The following is a 26,116-nucleotide window of genomic DNA, read 5'->3' as shown; positions in this document are numbered from 1 at the left end:
TTAGCTAGCCAGTGTTCTCTGCGCCCTTTCTTGGTTTCTTGAACATTTACATTTCACAGGTTCTCCTCCTGTTTTCCAGGGCTGCATACATGCCTCTAAGCCAACTTTTTGCCCATCCGAGAGCGCTGTTTACATGTTTTTTCTACAAACATTGTAAAGTTCATTGTAGATCCTCATCTGCTCCTGGTATGTATTCGATAAGACAATTGGTCAGATCTTTTTTTCTTGGGATTTACATATACTTAAAGAAAGAAACAATGAAGCTACAATTGCTGACTTCTGAAAATACTTGTTGCCTACTTTTCATGCTGACCTTGTTCCTTAAAGTGTTACTATATTTTAACAAAATTTGCAAGCAGCCAGGCTTTTTATTGCAGAAGAGACATGACCCAGTGACAACTCATTCATTCAGTGACAACTCAACATTTTGACTTCTCCATAAATTTCAGTCCCGTTGACAATACTCACAAGGTCAAATAGGGTGAATCTCCCCAGAGGGAAATTCCGCCTGCCGAAACATTTTGCCTGAAAATGGTACATTGGGCAAAATTGCGGTGCATCTCTAGATTCTCTCCTCGCCTCTGGGCGCCGGTCTGTGTCCCATTTGATCCCCACTGCTCTCCCCCGTCTGTATCGGCAGAGGGGACGCAGACTGGCACCCAGTGGGGAGGAGAAACGCTGTTAGAGTGCCGAGTGGGGCGGAGACAGCTGTCACAGGATGCTGAGCTCTCCACCCGCACCGCCCCACTCAGCATCCTGTGACAGGTAAGTCAGGATTGAGAGCGGGTTACAGGCACTCAGCAATCAGAAGTGATCACTGAGTGTTTGTAAATAACTGAGAACGTAGTATGCTTACTGTGTCCCTGTTATGAATGAACCGGAAGTACTCTACATCACTCCTGTTCAGTCATGATTGTGGACATAGTAACTGATACTATCTCCACAGTTTATGAATGGTCAGGAACACTCAGTATAGATGCTTCCTTTTCATTCATAACAAGGGCTGCCGAAAAAGAGGTTTAGGATTCTGTGTCCTCAATATCTTTCTCTATTTTAAAAAAGAAATATCAGGGGTCTGCTTAGACCCCCAATATTTCTCTAAAGCCCCTGACAAGTCATTTTCCGTTTCAACCTGATAATCTTTTTATTTCGGTTTTGGTCTAAAAATTTGATTTTGGTGCATCCCTAGTTATAATCCTTCTCTACTTTAATAAAATAACATTAAGAGGACAACTGATTTTATACATGGTGCTGATCTGTCACACAGAAATTGCCTAAAAGTCAAATTGAAGTTTAATCAAATGTAAATATAAAAATTGAGGGGAAGATAAAAGAAATATTTAAATGTCACTGCCTTATCGGTTGTATTAGAACTCCAGAGCTAGCCTAAAATCTATTTCACAGGTAGAAGGCTGCTGAGAAAGACTGCTATCTATGTACTGCCCTCTCTGCAGCTGTACAACGTAGCCCCCTGATAATTGCAGAGCTGTGGGGGGGTGCTGGACCTCTGCAGAGAGAGCGTTAGTCTGGTACTGGCGCTCTACTGCATCCAATAAAGCAGTAAGACATTTACAGAAATATCTTTTTCTTACCCTTAATTTGTCTATTTATTTAAACTTCAACTGGGCAAGGGTGCTATCCACCTTTACTTTCTTCATGTACAGCCTGGCAGATTGCAAAGCCAACATTCTTTATACGTTTTACCTGTATAGCAGTTAGGAGTCATGAACAAAATGATTAGTGTAACAATATATACACTATATTGCCAAAAGTATTGGGACACCCCTCCATATAATTGGATTCAGGTGTTCTGTGAAATTTCCTTGCTACTAAATATTCCACGGTCAACTGTTAGTGGTGTTATAACAAAGTGGAAGCAACTGGGAACAACAGCAACTCAGCTATGAAGTGGTAGGTCACGTAAAATGACCGGGGCGGGGTCAGCGCATGCTGAAGTGCACAGTGCGCAGATGTCGCCAACTGTCTGCAGAGTCAATAACTACAGACCACCAAACTTTGTGTGGCCTTCAGGTTGGCACAACAACAGTGCGTAGAGAGCTTCATGGAATGGGTTTCCATGGCCGAGCAGCTGCATCCAAGCCTTACATCACCAAGTGCAATGCAAAGCATCGGATGTAGTGGTGTAAAGCACGCCGCCACTGGACTCTAGAGAAGTGGAGACGCGTTCTCTAGAGGGATGAATCACGCTTCTCTGTCTGGCAATCCGATGGACATGTTTGGGTTTGGCGGTTGCCAGGAGAACAGTACTTGCCCGACAGCATTGTGCCAAGTGTAAAGTTTGGTGGAGTGGGGATTATGGTGTGGGGTTGTTTTTAAGGGGTTGGGCTTGGCCACTTAGTTCCAGTGAAGGGAACTCTTAAGGCATCAGCATACCAAGACATTTTGGACAATTTCATGCTCCCAACTTTATGGGAACAGTTTGGGGATGGCCCCTTCCTGTTCCAACATGACTGCGCACCAGTGCTTCTGGAAGAATGGTCAAACATTCCCATAGATACACTCCTAAACCTTGTGGACGCCTTCCCAGAAGAGTTGAAGCTGTTATAGCTGCAAAGGGTGGACCAACTCAATATTGAACCCTACGGACTAAGGCTGGGATGCCATTAAAGTTTATGTGCTTGTAAAGGCAGGCGTCCCAATACTTTTGGCAATATAGTGTATATTGTTAACTACATTTTCCTTTCATGGCCAAGCAGAAGGTTGAACTGTAAAAGGCACTCCTACATATCTAAAGTCAACAAAGCGCTATAATTATTGGCCACAAATTAGGATCCATCATATATCATATTAGATCATTTGTCAAAGGTTAGTATATATTGCTGCTCTTATTACAGCAGAAAGTTAATATATTAGCTGGAAAAACAGATAACAGATAAGCAGGAAAAGTTGATGCATACGCCTGCAATAAATGACCTAACTTTATATATACAGTATTAACACTGTAATGATACAACAAACAAGTTTTAGTCGGGTACTCGGAAGATATTTATAAATTAAGTCATGAGAGGTTTCTGCTGGATAATCAGCACACTATTAAATCATCTCACATATTACAACTATATAAAATTGGCACAAGCCCACATACACCCACATCTGTAGAAAGGCAACATAGGCTGGGGCCTAGGACAGCAAGATGTTAGGGAGGTGGCAGACCTCCTCTTGATTTATTATTTTTGTAACATTCTCCTGAAGTAGGTTTTCAGAAAAAAAAACATTAGGACATTAACACTTAACCTCACGAGTTTATACTGTATAAATAGAGTATGCATCAGCCTCTGAGGCAGTTTGAAACAGCTTGTCCCTGAGCTTTTCATAACTGTTCTACAAATTTTAAAAATGTAGAAACTGCATCATATTTCTTCACTGAGGGGAAAATATGTAGCAAAAAACTCTGAGTAAGTTGCCTGATATTAATTTAAATACTTTGATGTGATTAATTCACAAAAATCTCCAAGGATCACAAACAAAGACTCAAGTCACGTTTTAGTAGGTTTCGAACAGCTTAGAAACACCTAGTGTGTTTACATTAGAGGAATGTGCTCCATAGATCTGCTCTCCATAGAAAGTAAAGGTAAGAGATGTGATTTCAGTGCTTCTGTTGTATGTTTTCATTTCTCCACAATGCATACAGATACAGAGATTGGTAAGGGTTTGTTTTTAAAGTGCTTTAACTGCTTGTTGGGAATATGTAAAGACTTTAGTGTGCACAGTCTAGCACAGGTTCACTTTAAGCCAGAAACACATTACAATATGATTTTACCATCTAGTATAATGAGTTTCCATAGTACGAAAACTAAACATTTCTTACATTCAAAATGTAAGAAAATTGGTTTAGGGGAAAAAAAGAAAAAAAAAAAAGAAGATTGTTTTGCAAGCTTCACAAATCCATTAGATTAACGTTAAACCTTTTTTTTTTTTTTAAAAGAATGCAGAAGGTTTAAAAACCTTGTCAGATTTTTTTCTATTTCTTTTTCAATGGAGACATTTCCCTTTAATGTCTGTCCTACAGATGGAACGGGAAGTGGGAGGATTTCTCTCCAATGTAAGGGAATGCCCTTCTTAGATGTCACCAGACCAAGTATCCCCATGGAAAGATTTCCCCTCTATTCCTGTTCAGGTGACAACTCAAAATCTTTTCCTCACTTTCAGTCGTGGTGACAATGGTAACCAGCAGAAACAGAGAGGGTTCATCTCCCTTGTGGGGACCAAGACAGAAACAAAAATCTGACAAAGCTGCTAACTCTTCTCTATCTATTGGCTTTAGATAGACTATTTTATAGAACCTCATCCAGGTTTTATAACTTTCACTTGAGCGTATGTAAACCCACAAATATGAAGATTTGTTTACAATTCTATCTAAACTGAACAGATTGTACAATCTGGTGTCAGAAAGGATCCTTCTGCACAAAAGAGGTTTACTATAAAGTGTCATACAGTAACAGTAACATAGAAAAGAACATATTCGCATTGTGTTGTTTGTAAGCTATAAATAGTAATGTGCAGTTCTGAAACACAGGATGCAGCCCAACTGAGGAAATTCAGCTTAGCAGAATGGAAATCCTCTACAAGCTACCAGACAAAACTTTTGTGTATATATAATTACTCTTCACAGACTTTACATTTGAACAGAAATTACAATGGAAATTACTATTAAAAATATATGAAGAAAAAAAAAATACCCACACACACACTCAGTGGCCACATTATTAGTATCCTGTTGCATAATACTCAATTGGTGGTCATTCCTTATAGCCCTACACCATCATTCTGAAGCTACATACCATAAAACAGGAGGGATCCATGAATTAATTCTGCTCATGCCAAATTCTTACTCTACTTTTGAAATATAAAATAGCACAAATCAAGAGTCATTAGGCTAAGCAAATTAACACTTCAAGTTTCCATCATCCAGTAATGCTGATCCTGCACCCTCCATGCCTACCATACCCTCCTCTTAGTTAAGAGGAGAGGAGTCTGGTATTGTCTTCTATTGCTATAGTCCATCCTTCAAGATCTGTTGTGCTATTTGTTTGGAGATGCCCTTCTGCAGTAAACGGTGGTCATCTGAGCAGTTGTACTTCTTGTCTGCTTGTACAGGTCTCCCCTGATGTCTTCCATTAACAAGTTTTCATAAACCCACCGCTCACTGGATGTTTTATGTATGGAGTTGCAGTCAAGTACGGTAATTTGGAAGAAGGAATATGCAGTAAAGTGGTTACGTTCAAAAACATTATATATAAACATACACACATAAAAATAAGTGCCACACAGCTTTGTTTTCGGAGTACATATACACCACCTTGACATACAGATTTTCCCCAGGTTGTTTGGGTTACTTAAATGAAAGAACTGGCCAAGGACCCATATACACACACATTTATGATTACTGATTTTTTCCTCTTCACCACTGTACATACACTACTTCTCATTATAATCATTCTGTCAAATGACTGTTAGATACATTTGAGTTTTTGTTCTGGGAATAACATGACACAAGCGTTTATCCACAAAATGTACTAATATGGGGATATGTGTGAAATATATTGTCTTATATACACGTACATTTTAAATGTCTGAAATGTCAGTCTTCTCATGTTCAGAAGTGAAATAATCTCAATTACAAGCATCATAATGTTCCTGTAACTGGGAAACATGAAATAGTGCAAGACAAAGCACTGTGCAAAACTGCCTTTTTAGCCTGGGAACCTGCTAGTACCCAGCATTTCTCCAACACCCTTTTTAATCCTGGTTAGTGGATTTCCTGATATCCATATCTACGGACACATCTCATCTCGGTACAGAAAGGTACCCACTGCATATTTACTACATTACCAAAAGATATTGCTCAAATCGTAAGCGAACAAACAGCAATGGTCTGCAGCAGCCTATATTTCACCTGTTACCAGAATAAGGACAATGAAGTGGATTTAGTGCTTATGGGTACCAAACTTTTTTTCTTTGCCTTAATAAATACAGTCAGAGTGAAAAATCCAATTCATCACATTAGAAGCAGCCGATTTTTCAGTCTATACCTAAATTCATGAAATTGCAGCCTACCACATTAGATCCAAAATAGCAAGTCCGGCAACAAAATACCTGAGTTCGCTGTGACTGGTACACTTTCTCAGTTTCAGGCATTCCGGAATATTGCAGAAATACTTTATTTGATACCATCCTGCTTTTGTTTTGTCCGAGTTACATTTTTGGTAGCTTTAACAAGTTGCTAAGTGTACTTCCAAACAAAAAACATAATACAATAGCCGGGCAAACTTGGCTTTATCAGCTGAGCTTAGTGGGTCCTTGACCTGTTTTCCAGCAGGAAGATCCTTAGTGAATGGGTAATAAAAACCTTCATGTTAGAACATGTCTGAGACATTCTGAAATAGGCCACAAAGCTGCCTGTTACACATTTGGCCTGGTTGGTCAGCCATTGGTCACTGCATGTTTACTTGTCAGCATAGCTGCTGGAAGACTACTGTACCCAGCTTCCTCAACCTTATCTGGATATATTATATTATATATATATATAAATCATAAAAAGCACAGTCATCATTTCCACTGAAGGACTACTTGTATAAATGCACTGACTCCAAGTAAACTGGCTAACTCTGGCCTAAGTGACATGTGCAGGTGTACAGGTAATGTACATTGTTGCCATAGACAAGGCCAGGCTGCGGATAACCTGTAGCAGAATAAGCAATAGGTTAATAAATATATCTAAATGACCAAAGCGATCAAACTTGTTTTTTTCATATATGCTTGCAAATATACAGCTCAGTTTTATGTTGGCAATTAGTCCTATTAAACGAGTTTCCCTTTCCTTGACACTGAAACTTGTTGTTTGAAGCAACCATATCAAATTTTTGAAGTGCTGATATCAAGGGCTTCTCTAAAAAAAACCCTATGTACTGGCTGTTGGCTATAAATCAGTGATATGACACTGCTTCCACAGAGCTTGGATTGCAGTGTAGTAGACTGGTCCAGTGCACATAGCTGTATAGTGGAGCAATGAGACTCATGTTTATAAGTGTCTGATAGAACATATGTCCTGTATCTTGCCCTAATGCAATCGAAATTATTACTGGCAGTGCAATCTGCTCTTGCTTCAGACATTTCCAATCATGAGTCTCTGCCTCTCAAATTGTAGTCTAGATTGTTCCTTGACTCTACTAGAACCCTAGTGTACAGAAATTACTGGGACTCCCCACAAGCACTGGTGGAAACTATGGTGAAAACAGCAGGCGTGTGTAAAAATTACATTTCTCTACCAAACAAGAGGACAACTGATATTTCTTTATGACTTTAACGCAAGTTAAAAGATGGAGCACCTGATATGTAGAAGTATGCAGTAGGTTACCTCTCTGAATACTTAGTTAAGCAGCTTTATGCAAATGCAATATGTATACACAGAGCCCATTATCTAATCTTGCTAATGATATACAGTACACATTTTCATACCGTTCAAACCTATATTTTGCAGCAATGTATACCTGCCAGGTTTCCAAGACAGGTTAAGGGCCACCTTTAAACAGTTTTTGCCCTTTCTGTCAGTCCAAGGTAAGCAAGGAAGGAGTGCTTCGGTGTAGTGACACCAGGTGGTGCCGTCTGAGGTCTGGGAGGATGGAATGTGACATCATAATGGTTCTTAGGGAACAGCATTGTTAAGGGAATGAGATGAGCAAATTCAGAGTTCTGGTATCTATCCAAAGATGATAAGTTACCATGTACTGCAAAGGCTTTAAGGGCTAAATGCGTCTCCATGCCGCTGCTCTGCGCAGCCGACATAGCCACAGTCTGGAGGGCCTGTGAGGCAGACATAACAGAAAGAGGTGACAAGAGACTTCTAGAGTCATTGACCATGAGCAGTGGGGTAGCCTCTCTCTGGTTCGTAGTCTGGACTTTCTTCTCCTCTTCTATGAATTCACCATTCTGGTGCTTCTTGACATGACGGCTGAAGACAAAAGGGTGGGTGGTCTTGAACAGGCACTCCTCGCAACTGAAGGTCTGGCGGGGAGAGTGCTTAAGCTTCTTGTGCAAATTGAGATTGTCTTTGCGCTTGCAGCTGTAGCTGCACTGGTCACAGTGAAAGGGGCGCTCCCCTGTGTGGACGCGCACATGCTCAATCAGCTTATTGGCCGTCTTTGAGAGGTAGCCACACTGGTCGCACTTATAATGATTCCCGAGCCGATGCTCGCGGATGTGCACTTCCAGCTCCAGCTGGTTTGCCTTGACCGTCTTGCAGATTCGACACTTGTACTCCATCTTGTAGTGCGTCTTCAAGTGACATTCCATGGCTGCAGGGCGGTTTGTGGAGTAAATGCAGAATGGGCACCTAACAGGAGAACAGACAAAATAAAGTGGACATTTTCATTTCTGTAGAACGAATGCCATGAGGTAATAACAACACTTTATGACATTTCCACTAAACACTTCAGAAAAATGCCTGAAAACTAAGATGATCCTATAAACTGCCAACATATATTATTGTGTGAGCCCAGAGGAAATTTTACACTCATTTACAAAATCCAATATTGCTCACATTACTTTCTTGACAGTTTAATATTGTTATCCAACTGTAAATAAATATAATGAACTGAGAACCATAACTTGACTAACATATATTCCCCTGAAAGGCAATCAAAGAGGTTGCCAGCAAGGGACACTATAAACAAAGGAATTTAACAGATAATGAAAAATGCTGATGTAGAAATCCTGACGCTCAATCCAATGTCAAATCTTTAGCATTTTCTTAACTAAATGTATGGTACCTGAAGGCCATTTTTTAGAGAAAGAACATTATATGCCCACGCATTGTGTACTTTATTACTATTATTGAATCTTGAACAAGGCAAGCGTATTCATGTTATATTTGAATGTTTTGGATGCTATGCCCCCCTTTTTAATCGAATTTTTATTATTAGAACCACAAACACTTAAAAGTGTTCAACAACTGATGTCATTATCCAGAATTTGCATCATTTTAAAGAAATCACAAAACTGTCCCATTTTAAAGGAATGCTTTCAGCTGGTTATAGTCTATGTGATGTGACAAACAGCATGCTACCAATGAAAATAGCATCATGAAATATTATTGGCTTTATGGAATGGAAATACTGGAGCTTCATTTACCTCGTTACATCGCATGGATGTTTTTAGGACTTAATGCGTGTGGTATAGGCTTAAGAGGCTTGGGTTGGTAATGGATCACACAGCAGGAGAGATGATTATACAGTATACTCCCCATCTGTCCCCTTTCTAAGGCAACAAGTCAGATGAGGAGGAATAAGTCTGGCCACAAAGAACATGTGTCGTTATTTTGACTGTGTTTCATATTAACAACGCTCAACTTTTTTGCAGTCCAGTCCAGAGCTGTATTTAGAGATCTTGCAAACATGATCATAGGCTCCTATGTGTGATCTGACAAAATACAACTGAATGTGTTATTGGTTGCAGTACACAGAATTTAACTGAAAGGCTACCAATGGACAGTATGGTCCACCAATCAAGGTGGCTGTGAGCTGCAAAGTGTCTTGTGACTACCGTCAGCAGCCCTGCACCTCTCCCTTCTTCTGTTTTGTATCTGGATTCATCCACATTATTCTAGAATGGATAGACAAGGCAAAAGCAAAACTAAACACTACATGCAAACTGCAAATGTTGGGGATAGATATTGTCCCTCATTGCTCTGCTATCCTAAGCAATTACCCCTGACTGCTTTATGGCAAATATGTCCCTGGCCAGGGCCCGAAGTACAACCACATGCTTTTTAATACAATGTGCAAATTAGCTAATCAGGGTATCCTGTTTAACACTACACGGGACTCCAAATCATGTGCTCTTTAACACAATTCACAAAATCTAATTTGGGGATCCAAAATAATAAATTTCTAAACTTCCAACTGAAGCCTAACTCATTTACTTTTCAAAGGGATCATTAACACAAAGCCAGACACACAAAAAACAAAAAATAGCCTAATCAGTGCTAGTGTTGAATACGAACTTGCTATTTTAAAATATGGTAGGAAAGAGTTTAAAAAAAATTGATTTATAACCCAGGCACCTTAGACCTACAGGAGCAGTACAAGGGGACTACCTACAATACCTACTACAAGGGCAGTTTTTTCTTCAGGGGTGTCATCCTAAACATTGGTTTAATAAGAACTGTGTCACGGACAGGTAACAAGTATGCAGCCAGTAAAGTCAGAAAAAAACTTTTCCTCATGCATGCTTGTGGTAGGACAGTAACACACTAAATAATGAAGTCAGGATCAGCATGACAGCCCTGAAATACACACTGTGAAATCAGAAATGGCAACGCCTATCAATACTTCAAGCCTGTTTTCTAAGCTCTGACTAAACTAGGCACCCTGCGTATTGGATGCCAACCAATGAAAGATTGGGCTTCTGTTAACATTTGATCAGAGGAGTCCATAGACATGTAATGTGATACAACAACTACATATACAGTATGTAATGATACTGTTATTTTCATAAGCATATGCAGAAAAGACAACACAGAATACAACAGGACATCACATGTGCTTAACACAGGAAAAGTTTTTGTACTTGCTTTCCTTACTTGAGCCCACCGGTAGGGACTGTGTGGCATTTCTTGTGTTCTACCAGCTGTTCTGGTGTCTTCATGAACTTATGACACACATCACACTCATACATTCGTGTGATCAGGTGAATCTGCAGGTGTCGTTCAAACATGGTTTTTGTTTTGCAGACAAAATTGCAGAAAACACATTCAAAACCTGAAAGGTAAAGGATGAAGAAATTTGAAGTTTTCACAGATACTTGAGAAAAAAAGAAAAAAAAAAGACACTTATTAAAGCGAGGCAATTCAAACTGGGAACACAGTGGAAAAATACATAATCAGAAAGTGCTTCCAGTGAAAACCAATCAGAAGGTACATACAGATAAATTTAGATGCAAAACTTGACTTTCTTTAAAAGTCAAGCTTGGCTCCACTGTTCCCACTGCTTGAGCCTCCCTATTGGCCTCACTGTACCCACTGCTTGAACCTCCCTATTGGCTCTGCTGTTCCCACGGCTTTAGCCTCCCTATTGGCTCCACTGTCCCCACTACTTTAGCTTACCTATTGGCTCCACTGTTCCAACTACTTTAGCCTCCCTATTGGCTCCACTGTTCCCACTACTTTAGCCTCCCTATTGGCTCCACAGTTCCCACTACTTTAGCCTCCCTATTGGCTCCACTGTTCCCACTGCTTGAGCCTCCTTCCTATTGGCTTCAATGTTCCCACTGCTTGAGCCTCCTTCCTATTGGCTTCACTGTTCCCTCTGCTTGAGCCTCCCTATTAGCTCCACTGTTCCCTCTGCTTGAGCCTCACTGACCAATACCGAGGCCTAGGAGACAGTTAAGTGCATGAACAATGCCTAACTTTTACAAGAAAACCAAGATACACTGATCAATCTAGCTGCCTATCTCTGTACCAGCAATGGTCAACTCCATATTTATTTCACTACCACTTGCTTTACAAGAAAAATAATGCTTAAGATCTGCTGCAAACCTTTCCAAATCCAACTGAATAGCAGAAGCTCTTACTTTAGGAAGATTTTCATTGACAATGCCGAGCAGTGAGAGATCTACTGATACTTGCTGGAATTACTTGCTGGGGTCAGGAGAAATCCGAGGCATTTTGTTTACCAAGACCACATTGAAATTCTCTCCCCCCTTATTTTTGGACCTGTCCACCAACAGTTTTCCTGCTTCTGTAAACAGCAAGGTAACAGCACAGGGAAGCAATCTGCATAAAGGTGCCCATACACTGCACGATTATCGTACGATAATCGTATGCGATCGGGTTTTCGTACGATAATCGAGCAGTGTGAACAGAGACGTGCGACAGTTTCTACTGTACGGTCGCACGTCTTCTGTCGAACCAGCATGTTCGAAAACCAGCCGGGAATCGTACGATTCTCGGCTGGTTAGAACGGTGCTCGGAAGATAAATGCTGAACGGGCCGGTGTGCGCACGCGCACACTGCCCGTTCAGCATTGCGGTCATCGGAAGCCCGCCTCTCAGGAGGGCGGGCTTGCGATGATCGAGAGTGCGATCTGCCTGTCCAAGATAGGCAGATCGTACGTTTTTTTAATCCCTTTACAACCATCGCAAGACTAAAGTCTTGCGATGGTTGTAGAGTGTATGGCCACCTTTACACGTTGTTGCCTAAGGAGCCAAAGCAACAGCAAACAGCTGAGAGACCAAGAGGAGAAGTGAGACCACCGGAACCTATAACAGTCGGGTTTTTTAAATCAGCCAGCCTTAGAGGTTTTGCAACATATTTAAGTGAAACAATAAGTACTTCAAATCGGCAGGAATGCTTGCTGTCACTTTTAGTTACCCCTCACATGGCATGGCTACCAATATAAAGGTCTCCAGCTTCACACTGATTTTCTTCAATTACTTTAGAGTACAGAAACTGCAAATGGAGGAGTGTGACCCTCTGGCATTGAGCAAAAGAGTTGGAATCTCCAGAAGGGACATGTCATTGCAGGTGACTGAGACTAACAGCAGGAACTCAAAAGTGAAAAAATCAATTTGACCTGAACTTATACTGTATGTATCCAAAACCTTGGTGCATTATGGTTACCTTTGTCTGGCTTTTCTTCACTGCTGACACAGGATTGGGCATTGGGCCCTACTGAAATAACTAACAAGTTGTTTGATGTCTGGCTTCTCAAAGGGGTGTCAGAATCGTCTTTACTGTTGGCTGAGTCACTAAGTGCAGAAAGTGATGAGGAAGAGGGGCTTATTGATTCACTGGGGGTCTTTCTTTCATCACCTACACAAAATATACAATTTTTGTTAGATTTATTAAACCAACATAAGCAACGCTAATAACATGCAGTATTTGCTAGCTAGAAAAAAGTATATAAATAAAATATTGTTATAAGAGAAATGCATGTTGTTACAAATAATGTTTAACAAGTCCTTAGAACAGGGGTGCCCATTAGGTCGATCGCGATCTACCATTCGATCGCAAAGCGTTCCTTGGTAGATCACGATGTCCTGGCCTCCTGCCGCGGGGCTTCTCTGGATCCTCGCTGCCCTCCCCCATCTGTATGCAGCAGGGATCAGCAGGAAGTGAGCGAAGTGCTGCAGGCGGTGGCAGGGGGCGGAGCCACTATCACAGTGCTAGATTCTCTATGGGGTTCAGGTCAGGCGAGTTTGCTGGCCAATCAAGCACAGTAATCCCACGGTCTGTTGGGGGGCACGTTTCTTTTTTCTTGCCTCGGGTGCAAAAGGAGCTAGCAACGGCTATGCTCCCACGCTGCTCGTGTGGCTGCCAGCTGAATGTGCTAGACGCTGCAGACGGAAAGGGACAGGACACCTCTCCCAATGTGTAATGTCGGCCACATGAGCACCGTAGGAGGACAGGACGCCGGCACCTCTAGAACGCACTGGAATGCAAGCTGGCCAACTCCCTGCGTTCAGGGGTAGGAGGGGGCGTGGGGTTGTATTGAAGTTAATGGCACGGCTTGCAGCTTTTTTGCAGATCGTACAGGACCGGAGGCACTAATGTGCCTGCCTTCCGGGTGTGGGCGACCGCACTGCGGATGAGGGGCGTGGCTGCGGTGCCATTGACTTCAATGCACCGCCATGCTCCCCTCCCCCCCCGCCCCCCCGAATGCAGGTGTTTTTTCGTTGGTATATCTCATTGAGCTTGTCATTTGAAAAGTAGATCTCCGAACAAAAAATTGTGGCCGCCCCTGCCTTAGAAGCTGGCAGCTTGTAATATGTAACAGCCAGCCCTTCCCATAAAGTGTTCTCTGACAGACCCCCCCCCTTTCCTCCCCCAGTGTCAGCAATACATCAGCAATACATTCTCTATTACCTCTCTGGTCTCCACACTATGTTACCTGGCAGCACAGTACCATGCAATACCTCCAACCCAGCTACACTACATTCAACTACTCGGCTCCACAACCGGATGGCTTGCCATGGCTGAATATCACCGATATCACAGCCAGAAAAGGAGGCTGGCTCGATCTGACTTGCTGCAGTTTCTGTTACACACTGTGAAAATAGGCTCTATTCGCACATGAGCGGTTTTCCATACATATTCGTACCACTCTAAACATATAAAACAATGCATTTTAATATGCATTGTTCAGACTATTGCGGGGGCCACGCGGTACAAAACCACGTGTCCCACAAAAAAGTCCAAGCAGAATTTCAGGGGCGGATTCTGCATGTTCGCGGCTATAGCAATAGCCGCAACGAGCAGAATCCGTGTAGATGTAAAGATTTTTTTAACATAATCTTTATTTAACATACAGTACCTTCCAACATACAGGTGAAACTCGAATAATTAGAATATCGTGCAAAGTTCATTTATTTCACTAATGCAACTTAAAAGGTGAAACTAATATATGAGATAGACTCATTAATGCAAAGCAAGATAATTAAAGCCGTGATTTGTCATAATTGTGATGATTATGGCTTACAGCTCATGAAAACCCCAAGAACCCCAAATCCACAACCTCAAAGAAGTAGATTATTACATGCAATCAATAAAACAAGGATTGTACATAGAACAATATCGGACCTCTGAAAAGTACAAGCATGCATATGTACTCAGTACTTGGTTTGGGCCCCTTTTGCAGCATTACTGCAATGACTTTTGCACGATATTCTAATTATTCGAGTTTCACCTGTATACTAGAGTCTTATTCATACAAGAAACTTTAAATAAACAAAGTATATCTCTATAAAATATTAAACAATTAATCAAATACATCACAAACAAAACACGAGAACCCCCCTCCCCCCCCAAAAAAACAAAAAACAAGAGGAGGGGGGATATTTCCTTAGTAGGTATCAATAATACCTAAAAGGTATAAAGAAAACTAAACACTAAACTAACTTAGACAACGCTCTTATTCTATAATAAGGCAAAGATTCATTCTTCACATAATGAGAGTAAAGAAAAAAATAAATAAATGGAAATCTACAGCAGTGGAAAGTGAGGACCCCTCTTTCCAGATTAGATGTAAAGATTTTAGCGTTTACCGCAAGGAAAACCGCGCGGGAACCACAAACGATATACGAATGGAGCCTAAGCCATTTCAGTACAGGAGAGGAGCCTGTACAACTGTGCAAGACTGCAGGTAAGCCTGGAGCTCAGCTTTAACTGTAAACTGACTTCCAGAAAATATATCTCACCTATCATTTACAAAATGGTTGCACTAATACATTTAAATAATACTGAGTAGATTCCAATGGGTTGAATTAGTCATAAAGGTCTCTGCTCTTGAGTTCCCAGGTCTTCCCACCTGTCACAAGCATTAAAAGGTAGTCTCATTCACACAAACACTGAAGTTTTTTTTTACATGAAGTAGAATGCATCAGGAGCAGAGATGTGTTAAATGTTAAATGCTGTGGCAGAACCAAGAATTCTATTCTGGAATTTCAAAGAGTCCTTGAGAGATACGAGTATGTGAATCAACCCAAAAGTAAATTGCAATATCAGTTTTTGAATGCATTTAACCTTAAGGTCCCAAAACTTGACACAGCAGAACAAAACAAAACCCATCATTCTATTATGCGTAGACATACAGTTTTTTAAGGTGACAATCACAGCCTGCCTTCTTACTTGAGTGTTTGGTGCTGATGTGGGTCCTCATATCAGATTCCTCCATTGTAACAAAGTCACAAACACTGCAGCAAATCGAATACATCCATTGTTGTTTGTCTACATGGAGGGACATGTGGCTCACGAACTGGACATTCAGTTCAGTCTCAAAGCCACACACATGACAACTACAAAGGGAATCAGACATTATGACACATTTTTAATATCAAAGTACAAAAATAAAACACAATAGGTAATACATTGATAACATAATAGAAACATTCTTGATTCATGGCAGATGAAAGAAGACAGTCAGTAACTCATTTCTTTCGGAGTCACTGACCAGGAACAAGTATGCAAATCAGGAGAGTGGTGAAAGTGAAGTGAGTATTTCAAATCTGCATACTTATTTCAAGTAAGTAATTAAAAAAGTACTAAAGCCACTTGTTCATACTGACAGCCAGGGAACTAGCAATAGAAGCCTCCATTTGATGTTTAAATTTGATATTTATAGTATAAAAAAGTAGGGACTCAGTGACACCTTGGTGTCCTGGTGCGTTGCATTAATACACTTTTTCTGCCTGTTAATGTGCAATGTGTTAAGGCACCCAATTCAAATCAATAGGTTGGTAACACACTAAAACATAAAAAAAAACCAGACATGCACAATTTTTAGCAACACAGCATCACAATAGTGCTTCACTGTGAGTTGTGGTGTGCTGCAAGACATGTGCATTGGAGCTGCGTTGCCTTAGTGCATTGGGGTACCATTCAAAACAAATGGCAACGTGCTTACGCACGTAACCTACATCTGTGAGTGTGTATAGGCATTCCTCGGCCTACAGCCTCTTAGCTGTACATCTGCTGTGTGAGATTTAAGGCCCCATTCACACTATGCGGATTTCCGCGCGATATTGCGCATTGTTGCCGTGCGATATCGCGAGAAGTCGCCGGCCAATGATTTTCAATGGAGCTGTCTTAATGTACAGCTCCATGCCGCCCGTCGCGGTCGCACCTACAGGACCCATTTTTCAGCAGATTTTGCGTGATTTTTTTAATGCAGCCCGACGTTGAAGGTCGCACTACCGTCGCTGGAACGTCGCCCCGAAAGTCGCGCTATCCTGGCCGCGCGGATCCGCTTCAAAAGGTATGTCGCTTAGTGTGAATGTGGCCCAAGGCACTGCTTCCTCTGACTACAAGTCCCAGGAGTTTTCGAGTGAGATTTGCTGTGCTGATCACTGTTATTGCTGGAGGCCTTGACATTAAAAATTCCTGCATCCACCAAGATGGCCAATCTTCAACCAGACACATAGTGCAGAATAAAGCATGGTAAATCATTAACGGGAGATGACAGGTCCTCGCACAACATCATGTGGGCGCCGCTCAGTTCAGGAAGCATGCCCACCCCCTTGCACGCCGAGGAAAAAAAAGGAACCTGCTGTGACATTACAGATTTTATAGAAAAGGTATGCATGTGTGTATGTTTATATATATATATATACATATATATATATATATACACATATATATGTGTGTGTTTAGTTTACATACCCTATTCATAGTCATTACATACCCTATTTTAAACCCAGTGATGTCATCACTGGCTCACCATGCTTCTGGTTGAAGGGTCAGAAGTGTGCTGCTGAAAGCTACAGTTTTCTGAAACACTAAAACATCGTGCCTATGTACCCTCTTAAGAGCCCTTACCCCTGATGCAAGTAGTGGGCTGGCTCTTGGGAGGAATTCTTTAAATACCATAATGCCTTGATGAGTAGATATCAGTTTGGAGGAGAGGGCATTCAATGGCATGCAAGCTGTCCTATGTAATGCCCACATGTGATGCTGAGCCTCCATAACTGAAGTAACTGAAATCCAATGAATGAAAGGATCAGGGCAGAGACATTTAGATTAGGTAGGAAAAAGCTGGATAATGCTGAACGTCCTTTAGCCATCTTCTAATGCATACTGTGAGAAGTGTGCAGTGAAAGTAAGCAATTTCAGTAGAGGAGAGAAGCTGGTACAATAGGTAACACAATATATATCTATTCAGTAAATACAGGAGCTTGCAGCTGATCTTTTAGGTCCTGTTTCTGCAGTACATGCACAGAAGGAACCTTATTCCTAGCATCTATTAGTCAATTGCTAGCTGCGAGATGTGTGCAGCCGCTGAATTCTGTCACCTACGACCCGGAAGACGATGCCACTCTTGACTTTTTCCAAGAATAGTTTGTAATATTGTAAAAGTGTAATTATTTCAAAATGCAATAGGTTTATGTCCAGCAGAGCTGTACTACACAGAAACTGCAGCAACACTTAAACATTACAAGAATGCCTGTAAAAGATGGGCTGGGAGCTGTTTATAGTCACCTATTCCATACGTACTGAAACCTCAAGAGCTGCACTTTTCTCGTTAAGAGATGCTTTGCACCACGTGTAACAAGGCATTACACTGCAGAGTATAATGATGATGTTAATTGGGAACTACATGTTCCAGATGCTGCACATCACCTAGCGGATTCCTCTGGGCAACAGAGAAGCAATGTAGTTCTGCCAAACACAGTTGTAAAGGCTGGTTTGTTGCTAAGTAGGGAGCACATGGCATCTCAGAAACCAATTCAAACAATCTGGACAGCTTCCCAGGTTACAATGCACTATTTCACGAGCTTCCAGGAACTTCATGTCCCAGTCAGTGGTGGATTAGGAACACAATGCTGCCACCAGCTGTTGTCAATGTGAACAAGACCTACACACCGGAATAATCACAGGAAAGTTTTCAATCCAAATATAGATATAATTATTAAATCTGAAGGAGGCTCTCTATCCCACTTCATTCTTGGTATTATTATTATTATTATTATAATACAGGATTTATACGGCACCAACAGATTGCACACACAGTACATTATTAGCCAGAACTAGTGACATATTAGGGAGTTTGTGGACAGAAAAATTCACAGTCATCAATAAATATGAACTTCATCCACAACACTTTAATGAGCCAATGCTGTTACAAATAGTGAAATGTTCTCACTCGAAATAGAATCAAATGACTTTACTAAGGTACAGCCAGGACTCAGAATCTGAATATTCAATCTTACCAGAACTGTGAAGCCTTACTGTTGAAAGATGTGTAATTGCCTGGTCATTAAGCTTTATTTTTTGACTCTTCAGCTTGAGTCAGGAGGTGAACACTTCGGTCTGATGGTTTCTGCACTGTCATCTGTCTGACACAATACATTATCCACCCAGTATGTGAGGTCAGGCAGTTGTAGGGCAGTAACTGTCAGACTTAAAGTGAGCCCCTCATCATTTTAAAGTGAACGGGCACGCTATTTTAACCCTTCAAAATTAAATGAACTACCCAAGAGCAGACACAACAAGATGTCTGCTGTTAACTTTCTGAACCAGAAATGCTTCTTGCTTTGCCCCCCTCTGATTTAGTTTCACTTTGTTACTGTGGCCTGGCTTTTAATGGTTTTATGGCTAAACTCCACCAATTGTCATGCCCACTGGAGTCTCACGAAAGAATGTAATAATGGCATCCATTAGAGGCCCTTTTTCATGGGAATGTGGGGACTATTATTGGTGTTTTTTGTGTGTTTGTTTCTATATTTATCTATTACAGTTTACTGCCCCTTTAAGAGAATTTAACTGACGTTTTATCGGCGGGAAAACATCGCCGCGAAAACTTCCACAGTCACCCTATATAAGGAGGTCTTCCAAGAAATCATCAGTTGGGATCTCGGGTTCTGCAAGCTCCCTCCCCCCCTCCCTAGTCACGGTGTTTTATGTGGTTTGTCACCTCATATGAGGGGGACTATTTCCTTAAGTGATGTATTGCTCGAGTTTCAATAACTGGGCAATTTGGTTGGTTATAACAATTTAATTGTTTGTTGATTCAAGTTGGTTATTAAAGATGAAACCAATTATTTATACCAATAAAATGCTGCGGCCAATTAATGCCAATACAAATAACATAACGTGTGTGTTGTTATTTATTTTAAGTATTAAGTTAGTATAAGCATTTGTTACCTGCAGTCCCATGGAATGGAAATTGCCAGGGCATAGCCATTAAGTGAAGAGAAAAGTCAGCTTAGCCTAAATCACAGAGGGGTACAGAAAAGTCTGTTCCTAAAAATACAAGGCACAGGCATCTCGTGGTATCCACCCTTAGCAGTGCAAATTCACTTTACCCTGAAGAGTCAGTCACATACGAAGTAAGTAACACAAAAGGTGAATTGGAATCTTAAACACATATAATTGCATAGTTATAATAGTATAAGACTAATATTCAGATTCTTGCAGAATTCCTGTCCTGGTTGTTTCTCCTTGAATGTAAACTCCATATAGATATTAAATGAATGAAGTTATGTATCCATTAAAAATAAATGAAATGTATTGTAACTGCAACGACTGTAAGTATTTACATGTTACTTGTTAATAGTCTTTTGCAATTCCTGCAGAGCAGCATTCATAGTGGCAGAGGAAGCAGGCAACAGGAGCCAATTAGGAGTGATGCATACACATTGAACAATCTGACAGGAGTAGAACAATGAGCTCATCAGTCGGCTGCTGCTCCTTCACTGTTCAATCATAGGCTAAGGGCAGGGAAGTCACCTAGCTGTATAAGTGAACTGCAGTAGAAAAAAAGTCAGTTTATGAAGCTGACTCTGCAAGGCTGTGCAACTCTTCTGATTGGATGGCCAGAAATACAAATCATTTGCTAACTAAAACAGCTCCCTTATTTCAATTGTGTATTGAGCTGTTTGCTTGGATTTTGGTTAAGGAGCTGTTGTCAAGTGATTCACTAAATTCAAAATATATATATATATATATATTTTAAAGGAAAACACAAATCTGATGTAAATGAAAGTTTCTCACCTATAGAAATATGGGTTCTTCTTTTTGTCACCCGTCTCAGAAATGACAGCACTGACAATATCTTCTGCGTCAGTGCTCACCAACTTCACTGCATGGACAGTCAGGTGTTGGTTCAAGTTAGCACGGCACTTTGCAGCATACGGGCACAAATGGCACTTATACTTTCTCTCTTCTGTGAGGAAAAACAGAGTGAGAATCATCACATTATTCATACTGGTCATCATTCATTAAGAATCTTGATAATTATTCCAATAGGACAAAAGAACTTTGTATGTTGGTTGGGACCTTCTTCAAGTGTGAGATTCAGATTTAGGTTCCAGTTGTTGGGAAATATTAAAACATTTGAAACACAAGCATACTCAAAGCTGGTCCCATCAGTCATGCCAGAAGATTTTAAATCATCTCAGTTACAATGCAGGGGGAAGTATTATTCTGAAATATAATATAATCTATAAAATTGCTGGAACATGTGCACAAGAAATGCAAGTAGGAAGGAATAGAGGAATAAAGGAGAATGTAAGTAGGGTAATCATATTTTGGTAAATTTTAAGGGACACGATGTCCAGTCCAAGACAATCCTATTGCACACATATCTAGTATATGACTAATCCAAACACAACATAGATATTTCTTCATGAAGAAATGATGGACCCACATACAGTATTATCAATAGAGTAACATTAACATAAGGCACACAGTGTTATTTCAATAATTTTTAAAACACGTTTGTTTTTTTACTATATATATATATATCTATATATATAGATATATATATATATATATACACACACATATATATACACACACACATACACGTGTTCACGTGTTGTACAAGTGTTCTGAGAGCTGTCATACAAGTCTCAGACCAGTATAAATGTTAGTTTGTGTAGATTCAGCCTTCCTGCATCTGCATTGCAAAGCAGAACAACATGGGAGCTTTCTTCTCTGCATGCCTGTTTGTATTAAAGAAGAACTCCGAGCATGTCAAAAAAATGAACACTTCAAGTGGGGCTAACCCTGCACTGTAAAGGTGAAATGCCCATTTTGGTCTAGGGTCTAAAACAAAAAAAAGATATACTCACCTGATCCTCAGTTCTACCTGGCTGCTAGGCCGGTCCACGCATCCTCTTCTTCCCTGGGATCCAGCGGTCTAAGGACCCGTGATTCATCATGCCCATTGACTTGCACTGGATGTGAGGATGCCACGGGACATTCCACAGCCAAAGTGGGGGGAGAGAGGTGAGTGGTCACCACAATGAACCGAGGATCAGGCGAGTGTATCTTCTTTATCTTAGACCCTAGAAAAAAACGAGCACTTAACCCTTGCAGTGCGGGGGTAGTCCCACTGTAAGGGTTCATTTTTTACATGCCCGGAGTTGTTCTTTAAGGACTTTAGTACCAGGAGCCTGATATGATGATTTGTATTCTGCACTGGATTTATGTAATCACTGGAGACCACAAACTACTTGAAGCTGCAAAAATCTTCACACCTGGACTGAGAACAAAGGCATCAGGGATCCCTCCAGATGTGTATTCTGCTTTCTACTTGTAGGGTTGTTTAGAATCACACAGAATGGAAGCATGGGCAAGGCTAATCCAAACCCATTCAGGGGATGCCTCTTGCAGTTTGGTTCCTCACTGATTTTATCAGTGCAATGTAACATAAAAATCATCATTTATAGGTCCTGGCACTGAAGACATTGAATTAAGCAGGTATTTGGATCAGAAACCTTCCTAGTACTCCGTTCTTGTCTTCGGACACTGCAGATGTTGGACAACAACAGTTCAATGTTTATATTGTAATGGGCCTATGATGAGCTTCCACAGTTAAGCAGAAGAAAAGGTTGGGTAAGAAGTTATATTTTCAAGGTTGCTTGGTATTGCTGCATACAAAAAAGAGCTATCCTGTTCTAAAGCTGAACTCTGGGAATTACAGAGCAAACAGCCTCCTGCACTAAAAGGGTTAAATGGAGTTAAGTCTAGGGGTAAGTCTAGGGGTAGGGGACTAAGCTACAATAGTTACCTTAGTCCTCGCTCTGGCAGGCTTCCTCGACGCTGTGCAACCGGTTCCCCAAAGCCTCTTCTCTAAAACACTCTGGCCAGCGGTAACACGCTGACGTCATTAAATACAATGCAGGACCGATATCCCTGCATTGTATGCGAGGATAGCGAAGGCCTGTCCACAACCCGAAGTGACAGAGAGAAGAGGGGAGCAATTTAAGCTTGCCACAGCGAGGAATAAGGTATTACAGCTTATTCCTCTACTCCGAGATTTACCAAGCATTTAACCCTTGCACTGCATGCGTGTATGCACAATTCCTACAAGTAAGTGGGGACACATCTGTCGATTCTATTCATTATGTTTTAAATGCGAGTATCCCAGAACTTAGGTTTCAAATTCCAGCATGTTCAGTTAAATGGATTATTACCCATACATTTCAGTGGAATTGCCTTAGATCCCAGTCTGCAGTGGAAGGCTATTCAAAATCATGTTCCTAATCACAAAAAACCCATGTGGTGCTCTCTGGACTACTCAACAAAAGGAAAATGTCCCTGCCATTTCTGCCTACTACAGTTGCTAGGCTTTGCTGTGTGGTAGTGCATGGTGTGCAATAAGCCACAGCAATGGACTACAAATTCCCTACCTTTAGTAAGGTCTAGGGATGCACCGATACTTTTCAAGTACCAATGCCAATACTTGGCATTTTCATGAGAGTTGCAGCGCTTGCAGCTGGGACCGGGCTCTGGTGCTCCACCACTGTCCTGAAATCCTTAGTCTGTATTGTTTTAGAAAAACTGTCTTCCTCAACTCACTATCTCTTAATCTGATGCTACATGGGAACACATGTAGGGTACACTTGTTAGTGACACTTTTATTGGTAGGAACTATGCAATATATAAAAAATCCCTTTTATCTAGGGATGCACCGATACTTTTCGAGTACCAGTGCCGATACTTGACATTTTCATGAGAACTACCAGGGTTGCAGCGGTTGCAGCTGGGGCCTGGCTCTGGTGCTCCACCACTGTCCTGAAATCATTAGTCTGTATTGTTTTAGAAAAACTGTCACATGACACTAAACAAAAATGTATCAGTACTCGTACTTGTAAGTACTTGGCCAAGTATCAGTACTTGCAAAACTGGTATCTGTGCATCCCTTTATTTATATTTATAAAAACAAAAATCGTACATTAAAACAGAGATGTACAAATCCCAGGAGCTCCGTGTGCTCCTTACAAATGACATCTGCCGCCTAACTTGAATTTTTCTCTAGTCTAGTCCTTGAGCTGGAAAAGCATCAGTACTTGTACTTGTACCAAGTACTGTACTTGGTATCGGTGCATCCCTAGTAAGGTCACATCATTGCAGTTTATGCTAACCTATAAAATAAGCCCTAATATGCTAACCGCACATGGTGATTAAAAAAACTCTTAAAGGATAAATAAACCCAAACAAAAAAAAAATCAATGTACTGCAGCTTACCAGTCCTTAGATGTGGTGGTGGCATTTATTTTCTGTTTAGGCTAATAACATTCTAGAAAGTAAAGAAAATACCTGTTGATGATCCCAGCAATGCCATGTCCTTGTCACTTCCTGTGAGATGAATTGGAAGCATAATACAATCCTATCTTCCTTCTATAAACTATTAATCTCCCCACCCCCCATGTAATGGAGATGAACAAAGCAGACATGTTTGAAGTCCAGCTTGAGTGGCAACTATGGTTCCTTCTCTAGAGTGGCGTAGTGAGTGTAGCCACCCAGAATCAGGAAGTGTGTTATTTGCAGGATTACCAAGTGAAAATTAAAGAAAAAAGCCTACAGAAGCAAACGTATGTGCCACCTCATCTAAGGATGGATAAGCTGCAATATTTTAAAATGTGTTTTTTGGGTTTAGATAGACTTTAAGTGGCCCATACACAGGAAATGACAGGTGCCCAATCCTAACATTTTAGGTTTTCAAGGGGAACGTCGATTGGGCATGTAAAACAATCTGGCCCATTTAGTATTGTTTTTAACTGAGATAAGTGGTATGAGAAATGTCCACCTGTGCCACTCTCCTCCTGCCCCTTCCCTTCTGCATCGACATAGACCTGCTAGGGTATGCAGATCCAACCTTACAAGTTTATGGAGAACATACAACATTCAGAAATGTGCTGCCACAAGAATGGTTAGATTGCATGCCCGACTACTCTCTAAAGTCTATAGGTGGCCACAGCTATCATTCAGTATGTTTATGCTGCAAGTAGGCGTGTATTTTGATTTCACTGGCAAGACTGGTAGTTTAATACATCAGTACCTGTGTGCAATAACAGATGTCGGGATAAAGTCTGCTGTCGGCCAAACACTTTTCCACAGACATCGCAGGGATAGAGCTGCTCGTTGAGTTTCCAGGCAGCTAACCCACTGCCTGCTTCCAGCCCAAGTGGCTCTGCATCTGTAACATTAAAGAAAGCACACTGAGAGATCTGTTTGTGTGAATATCTGGTATACATCCCAACACAGTCTGCAGGTCTGTAATGAATAAAACAGTACTTGATCTTCCTTCCAAATATTAAACTTGGGCTTTGGATACGTAATGAGGCGGGAACGTTCCTGCATAAATTTTAATATCTTCTTTATTGGTAGTGTACGCCGAGAAAATGAAAGAAATGTAAACCATGCTTAAAACAGAAACCCACCAACACATTATATTCCATTTTGGGAGAATAAGGCAGGGATGTCTCTGCTCAGATCATTAAAGGTCTCCCTGTACATAATACACCGCTGTAAGACTAATCTCTGTTTTTAGTAAACTCTGAATTGCCACTAGGTGGATGCATGTTTTGCACGTGTGTTATGATTCAGCAGTATAGTTCCAAATTCTAAATACTAGCGGTGCACCGAAATTGCATTTTCAGACCTAAACCGAAAAAAAAAAATTGTCAAGCCAAAACCGAATTATTATTTTTTTCTAACCTTTTGAAAATTTTTACAAAAATATTTGATTGATTTTTTTTTTAGTATTTATTAGGGGCTCTGCAGAAATATCAGGAGTCTAAACAGACCCCTGATATTTCCCCTTTGAAACAGAAAAAGAGATCTTCAATCTCTTTTTCTGCAGCCCCTGTTGTGAATGAGCAGGAAGTCTCTATACTCCTGTCCATTCATAAATAGGGATATGAATAAGGATATAGTACGAGTTACTATGTCCACAATCATGAATGAACAGGAAGTGATGTAGAGCACTTCCTATTTATTCATAATTGGGGACACAGTAAACATACTATGTCCTCAATTATTTACAAACACTCAATGATCAAGGGACACAGAACAGCACCGAGCGGGGAGGAGAGAAACCGTCTGAAGCACCACAATTGTGGCTGAAAGATGGTACAGCATTTTCAGCATTTTGCCAAAAAACATGTTCGGCCGATATGCTTCCGCGGCCGATATTTGGGTGCATCCCTACTAAATACACACTTGAAATACATATATATTGGGATTCACAGATCTGTCACACTGCACAGCCAACGGACCACTCCCCTACTTCCTGATTTACCTCCCTGCTATTTGGATAGAATGGGTGACATGGATTAATTGTCCTATCAGCAGACAGGAAACAGAAAGGTGACA

General features: G+C 40.9%; 1 protein-coding gene across 1 annotated transcript in view; it reads right to left on the bottom strand.

The window, feature by feature from the left end:
- Positions 1–10,596: 10,596 nt before the first annotated feature.
- Positions 10,597–26,116, bottom strand: part of ZNF827 (zinc finger protein 827) — a 161,192-nt gene continuing 145,672 nt past the window's right edge. Inside the window, exons 9-13 of the mRNA XM_018552983.1 lie at positions 24,801–24,938; positions 20,504–20,675; positions 15,644–15,810; positions 12,638–12,829; positions 10,597–10,778 (exon numbers count right to left, since the gene is read on the bottom strand). Of these exons, the coding sequence (XP_018408485.1) occupies positions 10,597–10,778; positions 12,638–12,829; positions 15,644–15,810; positions 20,504–20,675; positions 24,801–24,938 (851 nt within the window). The remainder of the gene's footprint in view (positions 10,779–12,637; positions 12,830–15,643; positions 15,811–20,503; positions 20,676–24,800; positions 24,939–26,116) is intronic.

The sequence above is a fragment of the Nanorana parkeri genome, unplaced genomic scaffold (genome assembly GCF_000935625.1).
Source record: "Nanorana parkeri isolate BGI_ZX_2015 unplaced genomic scaffold, ASM93562v1 scaffold104, whole genome shotgun sequence".
Lineage (NCBI taxonomy): Eukaryota > Metazoa > Chordata > Amphibia > Anura > Dicroglossidae > Nanorana > Nanorana parkeri.
This window is presented reverse-complemented; position numbering and strand designations above follow the sequence as displayed.